General features: G+C 42.6%; 1 protein-coding gene across 1 annotated transcript in view; it reads right to left on the bottom strand.

Moving 5' to 3' along the window:
- Nucleotides 1-24,691, bottom strand: part of dagla (diacylglycerol lipase, alpha) — a 482,446-nt gene that overhangs the window by 181,092 nt on the left and 276,663 nt on the right. The window contains exons 4-5 of the mRNA XM_086008510.1: nt 12,444-12,655; nt 10,166-10,267 (exon numbers count right to left, since the gene is read on the bottom strand). Of these exons, the coding sequence (XP_085864636.1) occupies nt 10,166-10,267; nt 12,444-12,655 (314 nt within the window). The remainder of the gene's footprint in view (nt 1-10,165; nt 10,268-12,443; nt 12,656-24,691) is intronic.

Raw genomic sequence — 24,691 nt, 5'->3', positions numbered from 1 at the left:
AACCACCTCACCGCTTGACTTTGTCCGTTAAAGCGAATTCTGGGGGGGGCGCATGTGGCGGAGCCACTGAATGACTCTGGGCAACTGTATATAATTCCCTTTAACAATGTTCTAACACCAGCCTAAGCCGGTACCATTGTGTTAGACATTACTGTGTTTTGTATATAGTGTTTGTATATGTACTGGGCGTGGCCCCTTTAAGAGCGCGGGAAAACGCGATGGCGTCACGTCGCAAACCACGTGACTGCCGAGGCAGTCCTCGTGGAATCTCCATCTTGTTAAGACCTGTTTTCGTGGTTCTCCTATATCGATCTCAACAAACGGTTTGAACTCGTTTAGTCTTACATTAAAGACCTGTTTGTTTGATCTCCTGAGTCGACCTCAGTTATTAGTTAGGAATTCGACGATTCCTACAATATCCTGATATATTCCATTCTTATCCAGTTTGTATCCAGGCTTCAGTTAATGCTATTAATTCTGGATCTTCTTGTAAAATAATTGCTTCCAGTTCCTCCAATTTGTTTCCCACACTGCACATTAAGCATTTTCTTCTTTAACATTGTTCCATATGCCACGATTTGTCTAAGCTACCCCTACCTTTAATTCAGTCTTTTTCCCAGTTACAACTAGTCCAATTGATTTTATTCCTCTATATCCTTCTTGCTAAATTATTTTTTTCATTATTATCCTCTATTTCTCCCTTCTCTATTAGCTGCTCCTGACTGATTTTATTTTCCTAGCCCTCTCCTTCCTAGTTTAAATACCTTGTTATTGGTACTTCCCTCTGGTAATACTGTGATGTGTACTCTAGACACTTACTGCTCCTTCTAGGTGCTCAGGAGTCAGTCAGGTGGCTAGGTGATGTGTTTCAGTGGAAGACAACGACCTAAGTACTGGCTCTGTCACATCTGGCAGCTATCTGGTCCCACACTTTCCACTACATGTATAGTCATTTGTGCAGGACGTCAGAAGGGTCTGAATGAGTTGCTGTCCAAGCATTTTAAACCATTCCAACTCCAACCATTCCAGTGCTGGGTATTGTCTCACCATTCCCACTGATCTATGTGACAAGATTCCTAATTGCACTGATGAGGTCTATGAAGCCATAGATCTCGCAATGCATTCTCCAAGAATTCAGAAGCTGGAGGAGAGGGCCATTCCATACTAGAGTCCAAGATCTCTACAGGAGCATTCATGTGGCACTACAACTAGGCGGTAGGGTTTCTGCTGGCGATATCTGAGGAGTTACCATCACTCCATGGTGGCTTGTAATGCTGAAAGTCCATCAGTTATCACTGCATATGTGGGTAGTAGACTCCTTCACACTAGACTCCAGCTGTTTCAGATTGTTTGGCAAAGCCTCCAAGGACTCAATCAACATTCTGAACGCAAAGCATCATTCTTTTAAAAGCAAGATCCATAAGGACTGCCTCCATGGGCTCCATTGCTAATGAGTGTAATCCGACCCCCTGGATGGCAGGTTCCTACCTCCTCTGATCCTAAAAAAGTTTCCACCGAAGCATCTGAAAAATTCTCCTTCATTTCGTACAAAAAACACCTTCAAGGAATTTTTGAAGTTTGAGTGCTGTTGTAGTATTTTAACCCCTGAAGCACAGGAAATCTGCAACAGAATCAGCAAGCTACGAAGGTTGCTGGGAAAATGAAAGAAGCTCCAGCGGAGTCAGAACTCAATCAGTGTGGTGGATGTAAAACCTGCCGTATCCACTCCCTGGCTGGGTGTGTGCTCAGCCTTGAAAATTCACCCTTAAATGTATGTCTGGTTACTTTATCTCTGATCAGAGGCTATTCGCAGTGAATTTCTATTCCACAGTTTGAACATAAGAAATAGGAGCAGGAGTAGGCCATTCAGCCCTTCGTTGTTTGAAGTGGTTGTTTACATACTGTAGGTTTAGGCTCAGTAGGAAGTCTTCATCTAATGGAGTCTGATTTATCATGTTAGTTATATGTAGTTTGTGCTGATTATTTCAGATTGCAGCATTCAGTTTTTCTTTTTATCTCTTGGTTGTCTCGTATCCTTATTCGCCAGCTCCTTCCCTTTTACGGGAATTCATTATCAAAGGCATCCTCTGCACAGCCCAAAAAAGCAGCATTTCAAACAAGAGGAAGTGAAGTAATGACGCTCAACAGCAGATTTTTCTGAAGTGCGTAGAAACCGCAAGATGCTTTTTGGAGGGAGAACATCACCACAGAGCTTGTAAACACCTTCATTGGCAGCTTGCTCATTGTGATGCAGATTTCCTGTGCTGCTTCAGGATTTAAAGTGCTGCAGCAGTGTCTCAAATGGGAGCTTCAATGTTGCTGCAAACACCAACAATTACTTTAATCTGGCACTAATTTGTTTATAGGCTGATTTTTATCTTGTTCATTTTAAATGTTTCTTTGCACCCTGCATTTCAAGAAAAATAAATTGTGTACGATTTTCTTCTTCCCCTTTTAATTCTTCCTAATACTTACCATTTGGGTTGTATTCATCTTTTTAAGACACCTACTCCCAAGCCTCAAACTATTTTATTCTACAGCTGGCTGCTACTAGGTTCAATAATGTAGCTCCTGTGACTCTCCTTCCAACTTCCCCTCTCTGTGGGAGGGCACTGGGCTCCACTGGGCATTTAGCCACAGTTGGGATTTATATGTCAAATTGTGTGAAGTATTGTAGTCATGTACCAGCAACCTACCACTCATTGGACCAGTGGGTCAGAACTCCAAAGTGCTTACCATTCTTACTCTATTTCATTTATTTCAGATGCTTAAAGGCTCTTGGGTTCCTCAGCACATACAGATGAACGGACAGATTATCAAGGAACTATAGGATTAAAGTACTGGACAGGGCTCGACTGCAACTTAGTGGGCAAATAGTGTACATGGTGAACTACTGGGTGGGGAAGACTCAGGTTAGATACGGGTATGGTAGCAGAGTGGTTATGTTACTGAACTAGTAATCCAAAGGCCTGGACTAATAATCTGGAGACATGAGATCAAATCCCACCAATTCAATAAATCTGGAATAAAACGCTAGTATCAGTAATGGTGGCCATGAAACTACCGGACTGTCATAAAAACTCATCTGGTTCACTAATATCCTTACCTGGTCTGGCCTATATGCGACTCCAGACCCACAACCGTGTGGCTGACTCTTAACTGCTGCCCCCTGAAAAGGCCAAGCAAGCCATTCAGTTGTAACAAACTGCTACAAGAAACAATAATGAGAATAAAACCGCACAGACCACCCGGCATCAACCTAGGCACTGGCTTAGGACATGACCACGGCACACCCAGCCCAGTCGACCCTGCAAAGTCCTCCTCACTAACATCTGGGGACTTGTACCAAAATTGGGAGAGCTGTCCCACAGACTAGTCAAGCAACAGCCTGTGGGACAGCCATACTCACAGAATCATTCCTTTCAGCCAATGTCCCAGACTCCTCTATCACCATGCCTGGGTATGTCCTGTCCCACAGGCAGGACAGACCCACCAGGGGTGGCAGCACAATGGTATACAGTCAGGAGGGAGTATCTCAGGAAGGCCTCAACATTGACGAGTCCTGAAGGACATAGCTGGCAGACTGGGCCTGCGGCAGGTGGTGAGAGAACCAATATGAGGGGAAAAACATACTTGACCTTGTCTTCACCAATCTAGCTGTCGCAGATGCATCTGTCCATGACAGTAATGGTAGCAGTCCTTGTGGAGACGAAATCCCATCTTCAGACTGAGGACACCCTCCATCGTGTTGTGTGGCACTACCACTCTGCTAACTGGGATAGATTCAGAACAGATATAGCAGCTCAAAACTGGGCATCCATGAGGCGCTGTGGGCCACCAGCAGCAGCAGAATTGTATTCCACCACAATCTGTAACCTCATGGCCCGGCATATTCCATTACCATCAAGCCAAGCGACCAACCCTGGTTCAATAAAGAGTGCAGAAGAGCATGCCAGGAGCAGCACCAGGTGTACCTCAAAATGAGGTGCCAACCTGGGGAAGCTGCAACACAGGACTACATTCAGGTTAAACAGCAGAAGCAGCATGCTATAGAGCTAAGTGATCCCACAACCAGCGGATCAGATCAAAGCTCTGCAGTCCAGCCACATCAAATCGTGAATGGTGATGAACAATTAAACAACTAACGGGAGGAGGAGGCTCCATGAGCATCCCCATCCTCAGTGATGGCTGAGCCAAGCACGCGAGTGCAAAAGATAAGGCTGAAGCATTTGCGACCATCTTCAGCCAGAAGTGCCGAGTGGATGATCCATATCGGCCTCCACCCGAGATTCCCCACCATCACAGAAGCCAGTCTTCAGCCAATTCGATTCACTCCACGTGACATCAAGAAATGGCTGAGTGCACTGGATAATGCAAAGGCTATGGGCCCCGACAACATCCTGGCTGTCGTACTGAAGGCTTGTGCTCCAGAACCAGCCATGCTTCTAGCCAAGCTGTTCCAGTACAGCTACAACACTGGCATCTTCCCAACAATGTGGAAAACTGCCCAGTATGTCCTGTCCACAAAAAGCAGGACAAATTCAATCTGGCCAATTACCGCCCCACCAGTCTACTCTCAATCATCAGCAAAGTGATGGAAGGTGTCGTCGACAGTGAAATCAAGCAGCATTTACTGACCGCTGCTCAGTTCGGGTTCCACCAGGACCACTCGGCTCCAGACCTCATTACAGCCTTGGTCCAAACAAAAGAGCTGAATTCCATTGGTGAGGTGAGAGTGACTGCCCTTGATATCAAGGTAGCATTTGATCGAGTGTGGCAGCCAGGAACCCTAGTAAAACTGAAGTCAATGGGAATCGGGGGAAAAATCTCCACTGGCTGGAGTCATACCTAGCACAAAGGAAGATGGTTCTGGTGGTTGGAGGTCAATCATGTCGGCCCCAGGACTTCGGTGCAGGAGTATCTCAGGGCAGTGTCCTAGGCCCAACCATCTTCAGCTGCTTCATCAATGAATTTCCCTCCATCATAAGGTCAGAAGTGGGGATGTTCGCTGATGATTGCACAGTGTTCAGTTCCATTTACAACTTGTCAGATAATGAAGCAACATGCAGCAAGACCTGGACGACATTCAGGAGTGGACTGATAAGTGGCAAGAAACATCCACACCACACAAGTGCCAGGCAATGACCATCTCCAACAAGAAAGTGTCTAACCACCGCCCCATGGCATTCAGCGACATTACCATCGCTGAGTCCCCCAACATCAATATCCTGGGGGTCACCATTGACCAGAAACTTAACTGGACCAGCCACATAAATACTGTGGCTACAAGAGCAGGTCAGAGGCTAGGTGTTCTGCAGCGAGTGTCTCACCTCCTGACTCCCCAAAGCCTTTCTATCATCTACAAGGCACAAGTCAGGAGTGTGATGGATGTGCCGGGATGAGTGCAGCTCCAACAACACTGAAGAAGCTCGACACCATTCAGGACAAAGCAGCCTGCTTGACTGGCACCCCATTCACCACCTTAAACATTCACTCCCTCCACCACCAGCGCACTGTAGCTGCAGTGTACACCATCTACAAGATGCACTGCAGCAACTCGTCAAGGCTGCTTCGACAGCACCTACCAAACCTGCGACCTCTAACACCTAGAAGGACACGAGCATCAGGCACATGGGAACACCTCCAGGTTCCCCTCCAAGTCACATACCATCCTGACTTGGAAATATATCACTGATCCTTCATCATCGCTGGGTCAAAATCCTGGAACAACACTACTGTGGGAGTACCTTCACCATGTGGACTACAGCGGTTCAAGAAGGCAGCTCACTACCACCTTCTCAAGGGCAATTAGGGATGGGCAATAAATGCTGGCCTTGCCAGCGATGCCCACATCCCAGGAATTATTTTTTTTAAAATCTGTTTAGTTGGTTCATCTCAGCTAGGCCTAGTACTGAGGGTGCTACACTTGGCTACAGCACTGCAAAGGGGATATAAAAACAAACAAGCTTGCATTAATGTAGAGCCTTTTATGTCCTTAGAACATGTGAAAGTATTTCACAGACAATGTAGTACTTTTGAAGTGTAGTACAGGAAACGTTCGTTTAAACAGAGGTTAAATCTCCGGAATGCTCATTCCACCGGCAAAATTCAGGAGTCGGTTCAGATAACTTTTTTAACTTTTCGTTGCTTTTTTTCTCCATTCCTGGCTCTGCAAGCGTCTAGCTGACGCTGTTGCTTAGCTAGAGACGCTTGCAAGCTGCGCCGACTGTTTTGAAGCTGTTGGGTTTGTTGCTAGATACGGAGCTCAGAAGCTCCGTATGTTTTAACTTTATCGCTGGTTTCTCCGGCAGTGTTGATCAACCGGCACCAGCTCGGTCCCGTCAGTGCCGGATACCAGAAAGTTTCCTGTAACTGTTGTAATGTAGGCAATTGGCAGCAGCAAATTTGTGCACAGCAAAGTCCCACAAACAGCAATGAGATAAATGACCAGATGAACAAGTTTGTTCTTTTAAATGGTGTTGGTTGAGGGATAAATGTTGGACACTGGAGAATTGCAGGCAGATGGTGCCTCAGTTTAATGTCTCATCCAAAAGATGGCACCTCCGCTCGTGCAGTACTTCAGTATTACACTGAAGTATCAACCTAGATTGTAGGCTCAAGTCTCTAGAACGGGGCTTGAACTTTCTGACTCAGAGGCGAGAGTGCTACCATTGAGCTCACCAACTATGCTATGCCTGTTCATTATCCAATGACTTCTGCCAAAAAGAACGTGAATGCGGATGCTGAGTGAGACAATGATCAGGTTTGCCTGTCGTGCCTCCAGAGTGAAACAGCCTGCTGACATTCGAAGTCTGGACTCATGCATGATGAATATCCACTTGAACGGACAGATTTTCAAGGAACTATAGGATTAAAGGAGGTACGAGAGGGATGTTGGCACCCATGGAAATATGCCACAGCATAAGGAGAAGGGAGTAGAAAATCTGAATTACAATAGTCTTATATATTTTGGAAGCCAAGAAGCCTTCTTTCTTTTCTCATTGAAAACAATGCGACTGAAAATATTTGTATCTGGAGAAAATTTTTAACAATGTTTGAGTAAACGTTCCATCTTTGAAATACCCTGAACAGCAAACATGTGTTGTACAGTAATTCTCATTTTTCTTTTAAGAACAGTTTAATGCCAGGGTCAACATGAGCCTTTCTTCGCTTAATGCCTAACATGTATACTATAAATGGCATGATTTTGAGAAGTGCAGATGAGCAGTGAGACCTTGGTGTCAAAATACACAAGTCCTTAAAGGTGGCAGGGCAAGTTGATAAGGTAGTTAAAAAGCATATGGGTTACTTGGGTTTATAAATAGAGGAATAGAATATAAAAACAGAGATCATGCTAGAACTTAATAAATCACTGGTTAGGCCTCAGCTTGGGTATTGTGGACAATTCTGGGCATCACACTTCAGGAAAGATGTAAAGGCCTTCGGAAAGGTTGCAGAGGAGGTTTATCATCCCTAGGTTTACTAGGGAGGGGGGACTTCAGTTATGAGGAGAGGTTGGAAAAGTTAGGACTGTTCTCCTTGGATCAGAGAAAGTTAAAAGGTGACCTAATAGAGGTTTTCAAGATGATACAAGGTTTTAATAGAGTACATAGAAAAAGATTATTCCCTCTGGTTAGTGGGTCAATAACTAGCGGTCATAGATTCAAAATCATTGGAAAAAGATCTAGAAGGGAGATGAGGAGACATTTTTTCCACTCAGTTGTCGGGATCAGGAACGCTCTACCTGAAAAGGTGGTGGAAGGTGATTCCATAAATAATTTTAAAAGGGAGTTGGACAGGTACTTGAGGATGAGGAACTTACAGGGTTACGGACAAAAAGTGGGGATGTGGGACTAAGCACGACTGCTCTTTCAAAGAGCCAGCACAGGCACGACGGGCCGAATGGCCTCTTTCTGTGCTGTAAGTTTCTATGATTCTATGTATTACATACCTGACTATCTATCTTACCTGTCTGAGTTAATCATCAGTGGATGCTACTGTCTATTTTTGGTTGAGGGTAGGACTCTGTGTACTTTTGTTCCTTTCTTTTTTCCTTGTTGCTTTCTCCCCTTCTGCCTCCTCAAAAGCCAGGTGGGAAGGCCACTGCCAGAAATGCCAATACTGCTCTCAATTGATCACTGGAGGTGCATGACTGTGAACGAGGGAGTGAAAATCTTGGTGATTTTCTTTAATTTTCTAATCCTTGTGTTGTCTTGCACCTATTGCCTCTGCACAGCTCAGATGAGCTATGGATGCAGGGGAAATGCAGGCACAAACTTACATTATAAAAAATTGTTAAGACGACCCATCAGCACCTTCTCGGGGCACCTAAAGATGGGTTGTAGCGATTCGTGTGCATCGCCACTAAATAATCGAGTTCGACTTCGACGAACTATAAATAAGTTGTTTATTTACAGGAACAGGTTAAATACAACAGGTAAGGTAGCAGGTAAGATGGCTGACTGTAGGAGCACCGTGGTGTAGGTCTTTCCCCAGTGGGGACGCCACGAGGACTGACTAGAAGTTTCCGAACTCAACTGCCAGCAGGTTCCGAGCTCAACTGCCAGCAGGTTCCAAGCTCTGACGTCATCACGCAGAGTACAGGAATGAAGCCTGAGTGCAGTAACATATACATTTAAAGGTAAGTTAAAGGGAATTATGTATCTCAATGTAAGGGACAACTGGTGGTACCGCCACAGGGTAAAAAATGTAGTCCTGACGACTTTGCCCACATCCCAAGAACAAATAAAATTCTCTGCACTTCATGTCACCAATACAGGATTCATTTTAGATTTCAGTTATGCACATATATTTCATTCTCCAGCTTCTTGGTCTAAACTGGTGTTGCTCCTCCTCCTCCTGCAATCAGAGATAGATTCAGTGATTGATACTGTGATGCAGGACTACCATATCACCTCCTTGTTTGAAAACAGTCTATTTCAGGAGAGAAGGAATATTGGCCTGGATTTTGTGGATGGTATGACGGTGGATACCGCCTTTGAAATGGACTGAAAGTTGAGGATTCCCGCATGCGCTAAATCCCGAACTTGTGATCTGTCAAGTTCTGACTTGACAGATGATCCGCACCGACAGGGAAATCCTAATTGCTGGCGTGGGGTTGGGCTAATTTTATGGCTGATATTTGCAGAGTAAGGGATACCTCCTGACAAATCCAAGTAATTTAAAAAACTATACGATGCAGGAAATGGAAGCATTTTAGGATTTTGTCCATGAAAAGTATTTATTGGCCATGAAAAGTTTGGAGGAAGTGATTGCTACATTGAGGATTTTTTTTTTTTACATAAGCTTAAAAAAAATCCGTGCAGAAAGGGGAGGAAAGGAAAAAAACTAATCCTCATTACTAGAGCCTACCGGGATTTAATGTGCATAAACATCTTGTTATTAATAATGAGACACCTCTTCTGTTTGCTGATTGGAGCACCGGCCCACGTGATCCCAGGTACGCTTCAGCACACGGTGCGCTCCTGGGCCACCACGCTGCCCTCTACTACGCAGCATCTGCTAGCAAGTTCTCAAAGGAGGGCCCCAATCAGGTAAGTGTGCATTCCATTCGGATGCCGGGGGCAAAAGCAGGAGTAATTAATATCACAAGGTACAGACAGAAGGGAGGTCTCCAAAACAAACTGGGCACGATCAGTGACTCAGAGGTACATCAGACAGGTTGAAATGGTGAGTCATTGGCCAAGTGCCTCAAGTTGTCAATACCAACCTAGGAGCCCTGGTCATTTTCTTGCCTACCATCAAGTCTGTACCTCCTCACACAGCAATTGCCTGAGCCCACATGAGCCACCAAGAGAAAATGACAATTGGAGGTCATGCATTACTCCACAAGGCAGGAAAGAGGAAAATAAATCAGGTGATCAGCCTTGAAGCCAGCTGCATTAGCAGAGGACTGATATGCACCTCAGGGAGACTTAAAGTGAAACAATGTGTTTTTGTCGTGGCAGCAAAAATATAGTCAAAAGCATAATAGACAAAAAACAATAGAGTAACGTCTCTTCATTTTTGTGATTGCATTAATTCTGAGAGCTGATCACTAGAACTATTCACTCAGTTAGGCATTGTATGCGTGTGCATGTTAAGTAATGGACAGAGTACTACTGTATTAATAATTGGAGTGTATACTTACGCTCTTTGTACTCACCCAAGGTAACATTCTTTGCAGTAGTGTCATTACAGGAGTGGTAGTACTGTATTAACCATACAATTCCTATGATTGCGTATGCAAATTCTATTAGCACAATTGCTGGAAGGAAGAAACACAGGCAAGTACTCAGGTTATAATCTTTTTTGCACCAAAGAGATAAACCTAATTTTTTTTTAAAGTATATATAGAGTGTAGTTAGTCAGCAGACAATTTAGTACCGAATTATTCTACTCAAAAATCAAACAACATTAAATTAGTAGCTTATTTGTCTGTCAATTTGAGGCTACTGTGCAGTTGTTGAGCATTAGAATAAGCTGCAAAACAAGTCTTTGATTACTAGTAATTTGCTTCTGCAGATTTGCACTGCCATTCCAATCACACCTTTGTGACAACATAACATTCATTTTCTTTTCTCTTTTGTCCATAACACGCATTCAGAGTACTTAAGCCTTTGGCTGAATTTAATGACTGCAAAAGAATGCACTTGTACAGTGTACAGAGAACAATGCTCGACAGATCTAGATTACAAGGTCAGAATAAAAAAGCTAAAAAAATGTATAGCAACAAAAAAAAACATAAAATCATGGAAATGCACAGGAGGTCAGTCAGTATCTGATAGAGAAATCATCATCTTCATTGGCCGACTATCGTGAGAGCTCCTGTGACTTCTCCCTCCACCATTGATCAGAAGTTTAACTGGGTCAGTCATATCAACAGTGTAGCTGCAAGAGATGTGCAGAAGCTTGATAATCTGACGAATGGCTCATCTCCTGACCCCACAATGCCTCTCCACTATCTATAAGGCAAAAGTTAGAAGTGTGGAAATACTCACCCAGATGGGGGCAGACACAACAATGCTCAAGAAGCTCAACACCATCCATGACAAAGCAGTCTGCTTGATCGTCAACCCTGCCACTGAACTCAATATCCATTCCCTCCAACACCAGCAAACGTACAACTTGCATAAAGCACTGCAGCAATGCACTATGTTTACTATGACAGCTCCACAACTTCCACCAATAAGGACAACAGCAGCAATATCATAGGAACACCATCACTTCAAAGTCACACACCATTCTGACTTGGACATTTACTGTTGTTCCTTCATTATAATTGGTCAAGATCTTAGAACTTTGAGATCATAGCCATTGCTGGAGCACCATCACCACATGGACTAGTGATTCAAAGAGAAGGCCCGTCACCTTCTGAGGGCAACTAGGGAGAGGCATTAGTGTGGCTTTTTCTCAACATTTAAAAAAAGATGTTTAATGTATCTAGCCTACCAGAATATCAGCAGTGGATTGAGAGCTGAGTGTTGTTTTATTACAAGGAGAAAACTGCACCCACCCTCTCAACAGGCAGTCACTTTATGCATTTTATCTCACATCGAGAGGAGCAAAGGCCAGATGTTTTCTGAGAGATGGAAGGTAATACTAAGGGAGATTCACCAAGGGCAGCTCTCAAACCTTCTAGCAACTAATTTTAGTTCAGCATTGATAGAAGCCGGAGAGCAGGTCTAGCTGCCGTCTTGGTCTAAGGCAATGCACAACATAGCGAGATCAAAGTGATCCAAAAAAGGAGACAAAACCCCTTATACCACACATGGCTCAGAAAACAAACAAGCAATTGCCTTGCTGACCTCTGCCAATGATATAAACAACCTCTTGGTGCTGCAGGGAGCACAGCCTAAAATGAATGTTCCTTTGATCTTCCCCAGTAGCGAGACCAGGAAATCAAGGGTGTTATCCATTACTGATCACTCCATAGCAGCACTCACTGGAGCTCTAAATCACTACAAGTCACCCAATGTGCTGTACATATTTTACACTATTTCATTTTCATGCTCGAATGGTTTTTTCCTGTTATAATCTGAAACATGGTCAAATTCAGATTAAATGTCTGAAGGAAAGAGAATATAACAATGTCCCAATTTTAATAGTTGGTAAATTAAATTAACACTGCACAAGGTTTCCTCTGCAATAACTGACATGAAAGGAAGCAGAAGACTCAGTTCCACGCTTTATCCAATTCCATTCAGTCTAATTCACTTACTTTGTTCTGATGAATATATGCACATGAAAGATAATTTGCACCCTCTCATGCATCCGCATGAACTTTGGAATAAAACAATTCTGAAAAGGATGGCTAATTCAATTTGGGAGACTTAGTAATTCTAAGATAGGATCAAGATATAAATGTTGTTGATATCAATGTATTGTCGTTGAAGCCCCAAAGCAACTTTCAACACACTTTACAAAATCTCACAGTAGCTTACCCATACGGATGTACAAAATGTACTGCATCGAATCTCGTGGCTCTGTGTAAAGGATGCTTCCTCGCATACTCAGCCAGATTATAGCAGCCTCAGAAATCACACAGGCAATGAGAATGCCCAAGTACCCCCTGCCATGATCAACCAGGTTGAGCGAACATGGCTCTTGAGGGCTGTAGGTCAGGCCAAAGAGAACCACAGCAAGCACCACAAACCTGCAAAAACAAAATAGATGCCATGAAATGTGTGCAGTGGATTTTGTTTCTCTGGTAAGTTACAATGGCAGGTGTTTCAACCCTTCCATATTCATTTGTTACCATCCCAACTGAGGATCACGTTGCATCTGTGCACTATGATAACAATTACCATAATTTCTCTTCCTTTCTCATGTTGGAGTTATAGAAAGCAGGGGAAGGTTATGAAGGAAAGGCTTCACCAGAATTTGTAACAATAAAGATTTTGAACAATAAAATAATTATCAACGGTAAGGCTAATTTGAATTGTGAGATTTAGTGATTCTAAGATTGTGAGGCTATGAAATGTACCGCCAGAGTTAATGGTTGAAACAGAGACCGGGTCAACAATTAAAAATAGGTTAGATAGGTGATTGAAGGAAAGGGGGCCTAAAGGGATTAGGACCGCTGCTCATGTGAAGAATAAACACCAACACAGACTATTTGGCCTGAACGGCCTATTTCCTTTTTGTAATTTCTATGTAAGATATCAATGGCATTGTCGTGGAAAGCCCAATACTTTGAACACTCTGTTAAAACTACAGAGCCTGATGTGTACAGAGAACATCGAAGGACGGAATGATGCATGATCAGGCTTGGCCATTCGCCAATGGAATCTGATTTTAAATCCAATGCAAAAGATGGGATGAATGTCTCTGAATGCTGGCTGTAAAGGTCGTATGTGTAATGAGTATGGCCAATCTCAGTCCTGCAAAAAATGCCCCTTTGACGCTAATTTGCCATCTATGACTACTGTGGCTTTGTACACTTTCTAGATGATCTTCTAAGGCAGACACATTTCAGCATAAAGCATATAATGCAGAACATTGTAAATTTACCTATCCTTTGAAAAAGAAGAAAATGATCAAAATGCAAATTATAGAATGGAAGTGATAACATTTTATTGTAGATCAGCACAGTACCTGCAAAATGCCTCAGAAATATCTTGCTTTTAACAAATGACCGAACAGAATTCAAAATGGGGAAATTGAACTTGGTAATTTAAAGTGCTGATAATGCACACTGAGAATTCTGAAATGGATCAACTATAAATTCTTCTAAATGAAAACATAGGCTAAAACTAACCTGAATGAAAGTGGGGACAGTTTCATTGGAGTACTTTGATTAAACATCCAGTAGTACAGCAGTTGTCACTAGCCTGGTATATACATGCTGGCTGTTTTCCTATCACTACAAACAAACACTCATTTCAAACCATTACAATCTACACTGTGAATGGGAAGTATTAAACTGTGAACAAGCAAATATAGCAGCCTTCATACAGAGGGCGACAGGAGCCTACCAGATAATCTCGGAGAAGCAATGAGGAGATTTGATAGAGGTGTTCAAAATCATGAGGGGTCTAGAGAGAGTAGAGAGAAACGGCTCCCATTGGCGGAAGGGTCGAGAACCAGAGGACACAGATTTAAGGTGATTGGAAGAAGAACCAAAGGAGACACGAGGAAAAACTTGTTTACGCAGCGAGTGTTTAGGATCTGGAATGCACTGCCTGAAAGGGTGGTGGAGGTAGATTCAATCGTGGCTTTCAAAAGGGAATTGGATAAGTACTGGAAGGAAAAAAAATTGCAGGGCTATGGGAAAAGGGCAGGGGAGTGGGACTAGCTGAAGTGCTCTTGCAGAGAGCCGACACGGGCTCGACGGGCCGAATGGCCTCCTTCTGTGCTGTAACCATTCTATGATTCTATGTTTTATTCCTGTCATATCCCACGACAATGGGCAAGCATGCTGGATATTTAGCCTTCAAAGCTTTATTACTAAGTACATTTTAACCCTATTTGAAGAACAGCACACACCGTTTCCAGAGTCAAAAGGTGTTAAATAGTGCCTCTAGTAAGGACACTCTTGAACAGGACTGCTCAGGAAACAAATGTAAAAAGAGTGGGATTGCTTCTTCATAGTCACAGTTCTTAGCCAGCAATGCAAATGTTCCAATATTGGATTAGTAGATTAAATGCTTCATTGGGATAGACCACATACGGTGCAGGATAGCCAGCACGAGTTCACTGTGCTATACCATCTCCTGCAATCACACAATAGATTTATTGGAATGGAGCTGAATGGTTTGGTTTTACATATTCTGATCTCCATTAAACTTGCTCCATGTTGAACTAGTTCTTGGTACCATTTTTACTGCAATCAGTTAGGGACATTGCCTCAATGTTGTGTAACGTGGCTCGTCTTTTTACCTTTCCCTCTCAAATTTTTACAAGTTTTTTTTAATGACTTTCTTATTTGATCTTCAAAAATAAGTGTCGCTGACAACATCCTGTGAAAACCTGGCACTATAAAAGCTGTTGTGGGTGAATAAGAGTGGCAAGAAAATAAGTTGGCATGAGTCACCAAGAAATATTTTGATTTTGATATCAACAGGATGTGAAACACAAAGTCTCGTTACTTGTTGATGATTAACCAATTCCAGGTTTCTTTATTCAAACATGTAGATCTAAATAAATCTGTTTTTTCTGAACTTTGCAAAATACCAGAGATGCCAATTTGCCAGTTAATAGATAGATCCTGAGTTTTTCAGTGAAATCTGACAGTCCCAATTTTTTTTTAATTTAAAATTTTAAAAAATAAAGTTTCCGTAAGTTGGATGGCTGGGATGTTACCAAAAACTTATTCCTGTATTAAATACAGCAACTTTGCATTTCAAACATAACTAGAATCGCTTTTTATCTACAAGATTAGTATTGGGATTTGACACTATATATAGCAAACTGGCAATGAAAGTGTTTGGATGTCTATAGTAGACCATCTGAAATGATAACTATTTAAAATTTAAATATTAAGACTTTGCTACATTTCTAGCATGCATACCAGCCTGGAAAACAAGCAAACGTTGGCCAACAGTCCCCAAAAAGCTTACAGCTCAAAAACAGTTCCTACAAATCTAATCACACACAAGGAACTAGCATGAAAGTGCAGTGGGACATAGACTTGTCATAACATAAGCTGCAGATACATTTCATTGCTTTTATAAGGAAAAAAACTGAAGTACACAAATGTGCAGAAATTACTGAAGGGGATGAGTGCTGAAGACACAAGACTTGTTTTCCAAGGGAATCTCGGATCAAATCCCCTTTGCCCAGAATTATTTGATTTTTGACAATGTACAGGAAACTCTTTGGTATCCGGCACCAACGGGACTGGCGTGTTGCCGGTTGATTAAAAATTCCGGATGACGGAGAGGGTTATCTACCGAGGCTATTTTTAACAAAGAAAAATTAAAAAATCAAGAAATGTGCAGTATACAGTAATTGGGTACTCACCTATAGAATGTTGTGTTAAATGGATGGTGGAAGATGCTTGATTAAGTACAGTACTGCCAGTTGAGGGTAATGCAATGCAATGACTACCAGCAGCGTGGGAGACACTCAGTACCCCTGTAAAATGGCAGATCAGAAGAGACTAGCAGCAGCACGGGAGAGTCAGACTCCTGTTATTGAGGTGTTTCGATTTCCGACAGCGCCAAGAAGCCGAGTAGTGGCAGTTTGGAGAACTACCCCCACTGACTAACTCGACCACCGCGGGAGACTCGGACTCGGCAACATTGCCAGTTATTGAGGTGTTGTTTTCGGAGTGAGAATTTTGCCGGTTAATAGAGAATTCCGGATATTTGGGTGCCGTTTAAACGAGAGTTTCTTGTACTGGGTGCCTTTTCCAACATTTTGTACTCTCCTGTAATTCTGTATTTCAATCCAACAAGTTATTTCTCCTGGAGCAATTACACATTTAAAACATGAAAATAAAAGTCGTTATAGGACTTGAAAACCAAAGTGCTCAAAAGCCTGGTTTGCAGGAACAGGAATGAAGGAATTTTGCACTCTCAGATGGCAGCATCCAGTCTGTAACCTATTATAAACATGAATTATTAATGCCACTCCTCACTTTTCCCATGGATGTTGACTGGTATAATATGGCGTGTGTAGACTCTCTCCCTGGTTACTGCATGGTAACAAAGGGACCTCCACATTGCTTTAAAAAAGTGATTTTTTTTTTCTAAGTTACAGAACATAGCCAGGCACAAATAGACCAGCAATTAGTTTCACACAGCACAATACTACACTGTAATACAATCCTACATATAGGAATCTCAGTAATATTTTAGAAATCAAGTAAAACTCATCATCACTCCAACTACACTACAAATTTCATTTCCAAACCCTGGCAATTCCTTCAAGTGCAGTGACAAGAATACTCCAAAAAAAAAAGTTAATGCATTCAAACAAAGCAACACTCACCAATTTAAAAAATGTCTGAGATTGGCTTTGAAGAAAACAAAATAGACAAACATGCTCGAGAAAGTTCATTTGAGAAAAAGCCAAAGTATTTACAAGCTGCGTTTTAGCTGATTATGTACAACTTCTATCCATACAAATGCTAACTAAATTTACCCTGTAGTTGTGATTCTCGAAAACTACACCTCATCTTAAAACTTTTCTATCTCAAGTTTGTGCAGAACCAATACAGGTTGAGTGTCCAGAATCCGGCAACCTCGGGACTGAGGCCGAGCCGGTTTTCATGTTTTTCCGGACTTCCGAACATGTTTCTGATGTCCAAAGTCCGGAAACGCCAGAGACCAGGTTGCGATATTTCTGGACTTTGGACATCAGAAACACCTGCCGAGTCCGGAAATGCCTGGGCCCAAGTTGCGGTATTTCTGGTAAGCCTCCCTCAGGGTGTCCGGATTCCGGAAAATTTTACGGATTCCGGACCCCTGCCACCAATCGTCCCGGAACATTCCGGATTTGGGACGCTCAACCTGTAGTAGCACAAAGCAACATCTGACAGGTTCCAACAACCTGCAGTACCACCGCACCAATAGATCTTACTGGTTTATGTTGATAACCTCCAATCCTGGTGGAAAAAGCTGATGCCTCCAATCCTGGTGGAAAAAGCTGATGTTGGTTAGACCTTTGATGATATTATGCTTGATGCTGATAGAGGGTATCCAAGACTGAAAGTATTTCATTGACTAGCACTAACATCTAAGATTCCAGTGCAGAATTGAGGGAAAGAAAGAAAGACTTGCATTTATATAGCGCCTTTCACGACCACCGGACATCTCAAAGCGCTTTACAGTCAATGAAGTACTTTTGAAGTGCTGTTGTAATGTAGGGAGTATTTATTACACCATTAAGAGGGGCCGACCTTCAGAAAAGATGCTAAACCAAGGTCCTCTCCAGTATTTCAGGTGAGTGTGAAAGAGTCTGTCAATAATTTGAATAGCAGAGAGTTCCCTCACTATACTGGCAAACATTCCTCCCTCAACCAATGCCACCAAACACAAGTTAACTGATCATTCATCTAACAGCTGATCGTGGGCTTTGCGGGTACAGAATGGCTGGTGCATTTGCCGGCATGCCAACAATCACTGCAGTCCAGTAACAAAATTAATGATATGAAGAACTTTGAAACATTGATTTTTCACAGTATATCATGTGATCAATCAAAAATTATATTGCACTATATAAATGCAAATCTATCTCTTTCTCTAGGGAGTAATTCTCCCAGGCTATTCTTGCACATTTCGTAACAACTGATGACTTTGGTGCTGCCCTCCACATGTTGCATTCTACCTGACAGAACAAAAAACAAACGGGGGTGGGAAAGTATCCATATATTATTATAATAAAAATGCTGGAATGCAATCTTTACTCGGGATGCATTTGAATATATCCACACATTGAATATGTCCATACATCAATTACCCCCTTATTAAACTATTTACAGTACACCAAGAATTAACGAGACAATTTGGCCCGAAATTTGCGGCTGTTGACAGCGAAACTGTCGGCGTTCAGCGTCATTACAACTGTGAATCTGACAGCAACTTCTGGAGTACGCGCATGTGCAGTTCAACGAGGAAATCCAGAAGTTGTCAGTCATTCCCTGCTCCCCCACAGGGCACGCTGAAATCCCCAGTCGGCAATCAACTGAAATCACTGAACTGACGAAAACTTCCCTTTTTACGCTGGAATATCGCTGTTAAAACCCCCGAAAAAGTTAAGCCTTGTTGAATGAGATGTAACAGGGTTTTTAATGGCGTACTGAGTCGTAATTACTGAAACCACCATTCTGGCTCTGAAAAACTCATTTTATATTTGTAGAATGTCAAATTCTTCCATTATGATAAAAATTCCACGGTTTTTAATATAATTGTTTTTTCCGTTTATGATATTTCAGCTTTGACCGTAATCCCATATGTATGTCCCAATCTTTATTTCTCTCTCTGTAAAATGATTAAAAAGTGAAGGAAAATCAGTGCATTTTACTTTCTGGTTTGCTATCTGAGAATTCTTTAATGTGATTGACTGCTTAGCCAGCTTGATGATACAGGTAGACTATCCTTTATCCGAACTTCCGAAAGCCTCTAAAAACCGAAAGTTTTTTCGTTCAGTGTAAGTCGTGCGCACGACATGACCAGAGTGGCGCACGACTTACGCTGAACAGGGCAGGGGGTCACAGAGTTCCCTCCTGGGTAGGAGATTGCAGGCCGAGCCGGGCAGTGTGAAGGAGGTACTGGGAGAGTGAACCCAACAATACAGCGGCCGGTCCGATAGCTGCAGCAGCCCGTCCGATATACTTTTCTCCCCCGACCCGACCCGACCCACGGGCCGTCCGATATTCTTTTCTCCCCCGACCCCCCCCCGACCCCGAACCCCCACCGTAAACTCCAATGAGTATAGGCCCAACCTGCTCAACCTTTCTTCATAAGACAACCCTTCCATCCCAGGAATCAACCGAGTGAACTTTTTCTGAACTGCCTCCAATGCAAGTATATCTCTCCTTAAATAAGGGGACCAAAACTGTACACAGTACTCTAGGTCTGGTCTCACCAGTGCCCTGTACAGTTGTAGCAAGACTTCCCTACTTTTATACTCTATCCCCCTTGAAATAAAGGCCAAGATTCCATTTGCCTTCCTAATTACTTGCTGCGCCTGCAAGTTAACTTTTTGTGTTTCATGTACGAGGACACCCAAATCCCTCTGTACCACTCAGACTACAGAATGTGTACATTCTCCATTTAAATAATATTTTTTCTTTTCTATTCTTCCAACCAAAGTGGATAACTTCACATTTTTGTACATTATACTCCATCTGCCGAATTCTTGCCCACTCACTTAACCTATCGATATCCCTTTGCAGACTCTATGTCCTCCTCACAACTTGCTTTCCCACCTATCTTTGTATCATCTGCAAATTTGGCTACAATACACTCACTTCCTTCATCCAAGTCATTAATATAGATTGAAAATAGTTGAGGCCCCAGCACTGATCACTGTGGCACCCCACAAGTTACAAATTGCCATCCTGAAAATGACCCATTTATCCCGACTCTCTGTTTTCTGTTAGTTAGCCAATCCTCTATTACCCCCAACACCATGAGCTCTTATCTTATGCAGTAACCTTTTATGTGGCACCTTGTCGAATACCTTTTGGAAATCCAAATACACTACATCTACTGGTTCCCCTTTATCCACCCTGCTCGTTACATCCTCGAAGAATTCTAATAGATTTGTCAAACACGATTTCCCTTTCATAAAACCATGTTGACTCTGTTTGATTGTATTATGATTTTCTAAATGCCCTACAACTACTTCCATAATAATGGATTCAAGCATTTTGCCAATGACAGATGTTAGGCTAACTGGCCTATAATTTCCTGCTTTCTGTCTCCCTCCTTTTTTGAATAAGGGCATTACATTTGCGGTTTTCCAATCCGCTGGGACTTTTCCCAGAGTCAAGGGAATTTTGGAAGATTACAACCAATGCATTCACTATCTCTGTAGCCACTTCTTTTAAGACCCTAGGGTGCAGGCCATCAGGTCTAGGGGACTTGTCAGCCTTTAAACCCATAAGGTTGCCTAGCACTTTTTCTCGAGTGATAGTTTTAAGTTCCTCCCTCCCTTTTGCCCCTTGATTTTCTACTATTACTGGGATGTTTTTAGTGTCCTCTACTGTGAAGACAGATACAAAATATTTGCTCAATGCCTCTGTCATTTTCTTGTTTCCCATTATTATTTCCCCATTCTCGTCCTCTAAGGGACCAACGTTTACTTTAGCTACTCTCTTCCTTTTTATCTACTTGTAGAAGCTCTTACTGTCAATTTTTATATTTCTTGCTAGTTTACTCTCATAAGCTATTTTCTCCCTCTATTATTTTTTGTGTCATCCTTTGCTGGTTTCTAAAATTTCCCAATCTTCTGGCCTACCACTAATCTTTGCAACATTGTATACCTTTTCTGCAACCTTCGATGCACTCCCTCTAAGGCAAGTATGTCTTTCCATAGGTAAGGAGACCAGAACTGTACACAGTATTCCAGGTGTCGCCTCACCAATGCCCTGTATAATTGTAGTAAGACTTCTTTACTCTTATACTCTAATCCCTTTGTATCAAAAGCTAACATACCATTTGCTTTCTTAATTGCTTGCTGTACCTGCATGTTAACTTTATGTGATTCATGTACAAGGACACCCAGGTCCCTCTGAATGCAAACATTTCTCAGTCTCTCACCATTCAAAAAATATTCTGCTTTTTTGTTTTTCCTACCAAGTAGATAACTTCACACTTCCCCATGCATTGTAATCCATTTGCCATGTTCTTGCCCAGTCAACCTGCCTATATCTCTCTGCAGCCTCTTTGCATCCTCCTCACAGCTTACTTTCCAACCTAACTTTGTATCATTAGCAAACTTGGATATGTTACACTCAGTCCCTTCATCTAAGTCATTAATATAGATTGTAAGTAGCTGAGGCCCAAGCACTGATCCTTGCGGTATCCCACTAGTTACAGCCTGCCAAGCCGAAAAAGTCCCGTTTATTCCTACTCTCTGTTTTCTGTCCATTAATCAATCCATGCTAATAGATTACCCCCAATACTAGGAGTCCTAATTTTGTGTAATAACCTCTTGTGTGGCACCTTATCGAATGCTTTTTGAAAATCCAAATACACTACATCCACTGGTTCCCCTTATCCATCCTACTAGTTACATCTTCAAAATGCTCTAATAGATTTGTCAAACACGATTTCCCTTTCATAAAACCATGCTGACTCTGCCTAATCATATTATGATTTTCTAAGTGCCCTGTTACAACGTCCCTAATAATAGATTCTAGCATTTTACCTACTACTGATGTCAGGCTAACTGGCCGACAGTTCCCTGTTTTTTTACTCTTCCTCCTTTCTTAAATAGCTTATGTGCATCAGCTGTGACTCAGCTGGTAGCACCCTTGCCTTAGTCAGAAGGTTGTGGGTTCAAGTCCCGCTCCAGACACTTGAGCACAAAAATCTAGGCTGACACTCCAGTGCAGTACAGATGAGGCGTTAAACCGAGGCCCTGTCTGCTCTCTCAGGTGGGACGTAAACGATCCTATGGCATTATTTCGAAGAAGAGCAGGGGAGTTATCACTGCATCCTGGTCAATATTTATCCCTCAATCAACACCACTAACGGATTATCTGGTCATTATCACATTGCTGCTTGTGGGAGTTTGCTCTGCGCAAAATGGCTGCCACGTTTCCTACATTACAATAGTGACTACACTTCAAAAAGTACTTCATTGGCTGTAAATCACTCTGTGATGTCCAGTGGTCATGAAAGGTGCTATCTAAATCTAAGTCTTTCTTTTTTACCTAGTTTTCCCTTAAATGCATCCATACTATTTGCCTCAACAACTTCCTGTGATAGTGAGTTCCACATTCTCACCACTCTCTAGGTAAAGAAGTTTCTTCTACATTCCCTATTTGGTTTCTTGGTGACTACCTTATATTGATAGCCTCTAATTTTGCTTTTCCCTCGCAAGTGGAAACACACTCTCCTTCAAAACTTTTCATAATTTTGAAGACCTCTATTAGGTCACCCCTCACCCTTCTCTTTTCAAAAGAAAGACCCAGCCTATCATCCTGATAGGTATAACCTCACAGTGCTGGTATCATCCTTGTAAATCTTTTTTGCACCCTCTCCAGTGTCTCTAGATGCTTTTTATAATATGGATTCCCCCACCAGAGAAAATAGTTTCTCTGTATCTGCCCTATCAAATCCTTTAATCATCTTAAACTCCTCGAAAATGTGGAAGTTTCTCTTCTTCCACCCTAAATGAACTTGAGCTCATCCAAAGCTCTGCTGCCCGTATCCTAACTCGCACCACATCCCATTCACCCATCACTGCTGTGTTGGCTAACCTACATTGGCTCACAGTCTGGCAACACCTCCATTTTAAAAGTTTCATCCTCGTTTTCAAATCCCTCCATGGCCTCACCCCTCTCTATCTCTGTAATCTCCTCCAGCCCTACACCACTCAGACCTCTGCGCATCCCCGATATTAATCGCTCCACCATTGGCGGCCATGCATTCAGCTGCCGAGGCCCTAAGTTCTTGAATTCCCTCCCTAAACCTCTCCGCTTCTCTACCACTCTCTCCTCCTTTATAAATGCAAGTCTCTGCCTTGAAGATGCTCCTTAAAAGCTCTCTTTGGCCAACCACCTGTCCAAATATCTCATGTGGCTCAGTGTCAAATTTTGTTTGATAACGCTCCTGTGAAGTGCCGTGGGACATTTTACCACTTTAAAAGTGCTATATAAATGCAAGTTGTTATTGTTGCATCTCCATGCTGACACCTGTGGACCACAGCAATGGTACTGAAAGCACTGAATGCAATACACCAGATACCAGACGCACCTGCCCTTTCACCTCCTCCCTTCCCACTGTCCAGGGCCCCAAACACTCCTTCCAGGTGAAACAGCGATTTACTTGTGCTTCTTGCAATCTAGTATACTGTGTCCGCTGCGGTCTCCTCTACACTGGGGAGACCAAACGCAGATTGGGTGACCGCTTTGCGGAACACCTCCATTCAATCCATAAGGGTGACCTCGAGCTTCCGGTCGCCTGTCGCTTTAATTCTCCGCTCCACTCCCACTCAGACCTCACCGTCCTCGGCCTCTTACATTGTTCCAATGAAGCTCAACGTAAGCTCGAGGAACAGCAGCTCATCATTCGATTAGGCACTTTACAGCCTTCTGGACTCAACAGAGTTCAACAATTTCAGACCATAACCTCTGCCCCTATCTTTTTTCCATTTAAAAAAAATCTCTCACATGGCAGCTGTCTTTCATTCTGCCAGTGCCATTTACACTTCATCTAGAGCCATCTTTTGTTTCTTAACTTGTCCCAATACCATTTCCTTTTGTCTCTTAACCTCTCCTGCCTTCCATCCTATCACAGACCTTCCTTTTTGTTCTTTCCTCCCCTCCCCCTTTTCCCTGCACCTACACTTGCTTAAAAACCTGCTCCATCTCCAGCTTTTTCCAGTTCTGACGAAGGGTCATCAACCTGAAATGTTAACTGTTTCTCTCTCCACAAATGCTGCCTGACCTGCGGAGTATTTCCAGCATTTTCTGTTTTTATTTCAGATTTCCAGCATCTGCAGTATTTTGCTTTTGCACCATACTATATTCTTCACTAACCAAACGGGTCTTGTAACCCTGCAAATTGCCAACTCAATCAAAAGCTGTATTCCTATGATTTTTTGAGCTGTTATAATTTTTAATAACCTGAAAAAATGTGAATCAGGAGACAACCATCCTCCTTTATTAGCATTCATAACAGATTTCTTACAAGCTGCTTTAGTGCTTTTGTAAACATTTTCTGTTACTACGGCAACACCAGAGCTGCTGCTTTTGTCCTTGTAATTATTGCATTGATGTAACGCCGGAGACTGGGCAAGGTGGTGCCTGATGGTACTGAACGACTGAGCTTGTCTTCTATCACTTGTAATGCAGGAGACTGGGAAAGGTGGTGCCTGATGGTACTGAACTACTGAGCTTGTCTTCTATCACTTGTAATGCAGGAGACTGGGAAAGGTGGTGCCTGATGTTACTGAACTACTGAGCTTGTCTTCTATCACTTGCCACTCCCCAAATAAGGGATGAGTAGGTGATTTGCTCCTAGGCTTCTCCTGATTGTTGTAAGACTGGCTGGGGAAAGGTTAACTATTG

The sequence above is a fragment of the Somniosus microcephalus genome, chromosome 15 (assembly GCF_052327205.1).
Source record: "Somniosus microcephalus isolate GS21.2 chromosome 15, FLI_Smic_1.0, whole genome shotgun sequence".
Lineage (NCBI taxonomy): Eukaryota > Metazoa > Chordata > Chondrichthyes > Squaliformes > Somniosidae > Somniosus > Somniosus microcephalus.
Note: the sequence above shows the minus strand (reverse complement) of the source record. Positions and strands in the feature narration are given on the sequence as shown.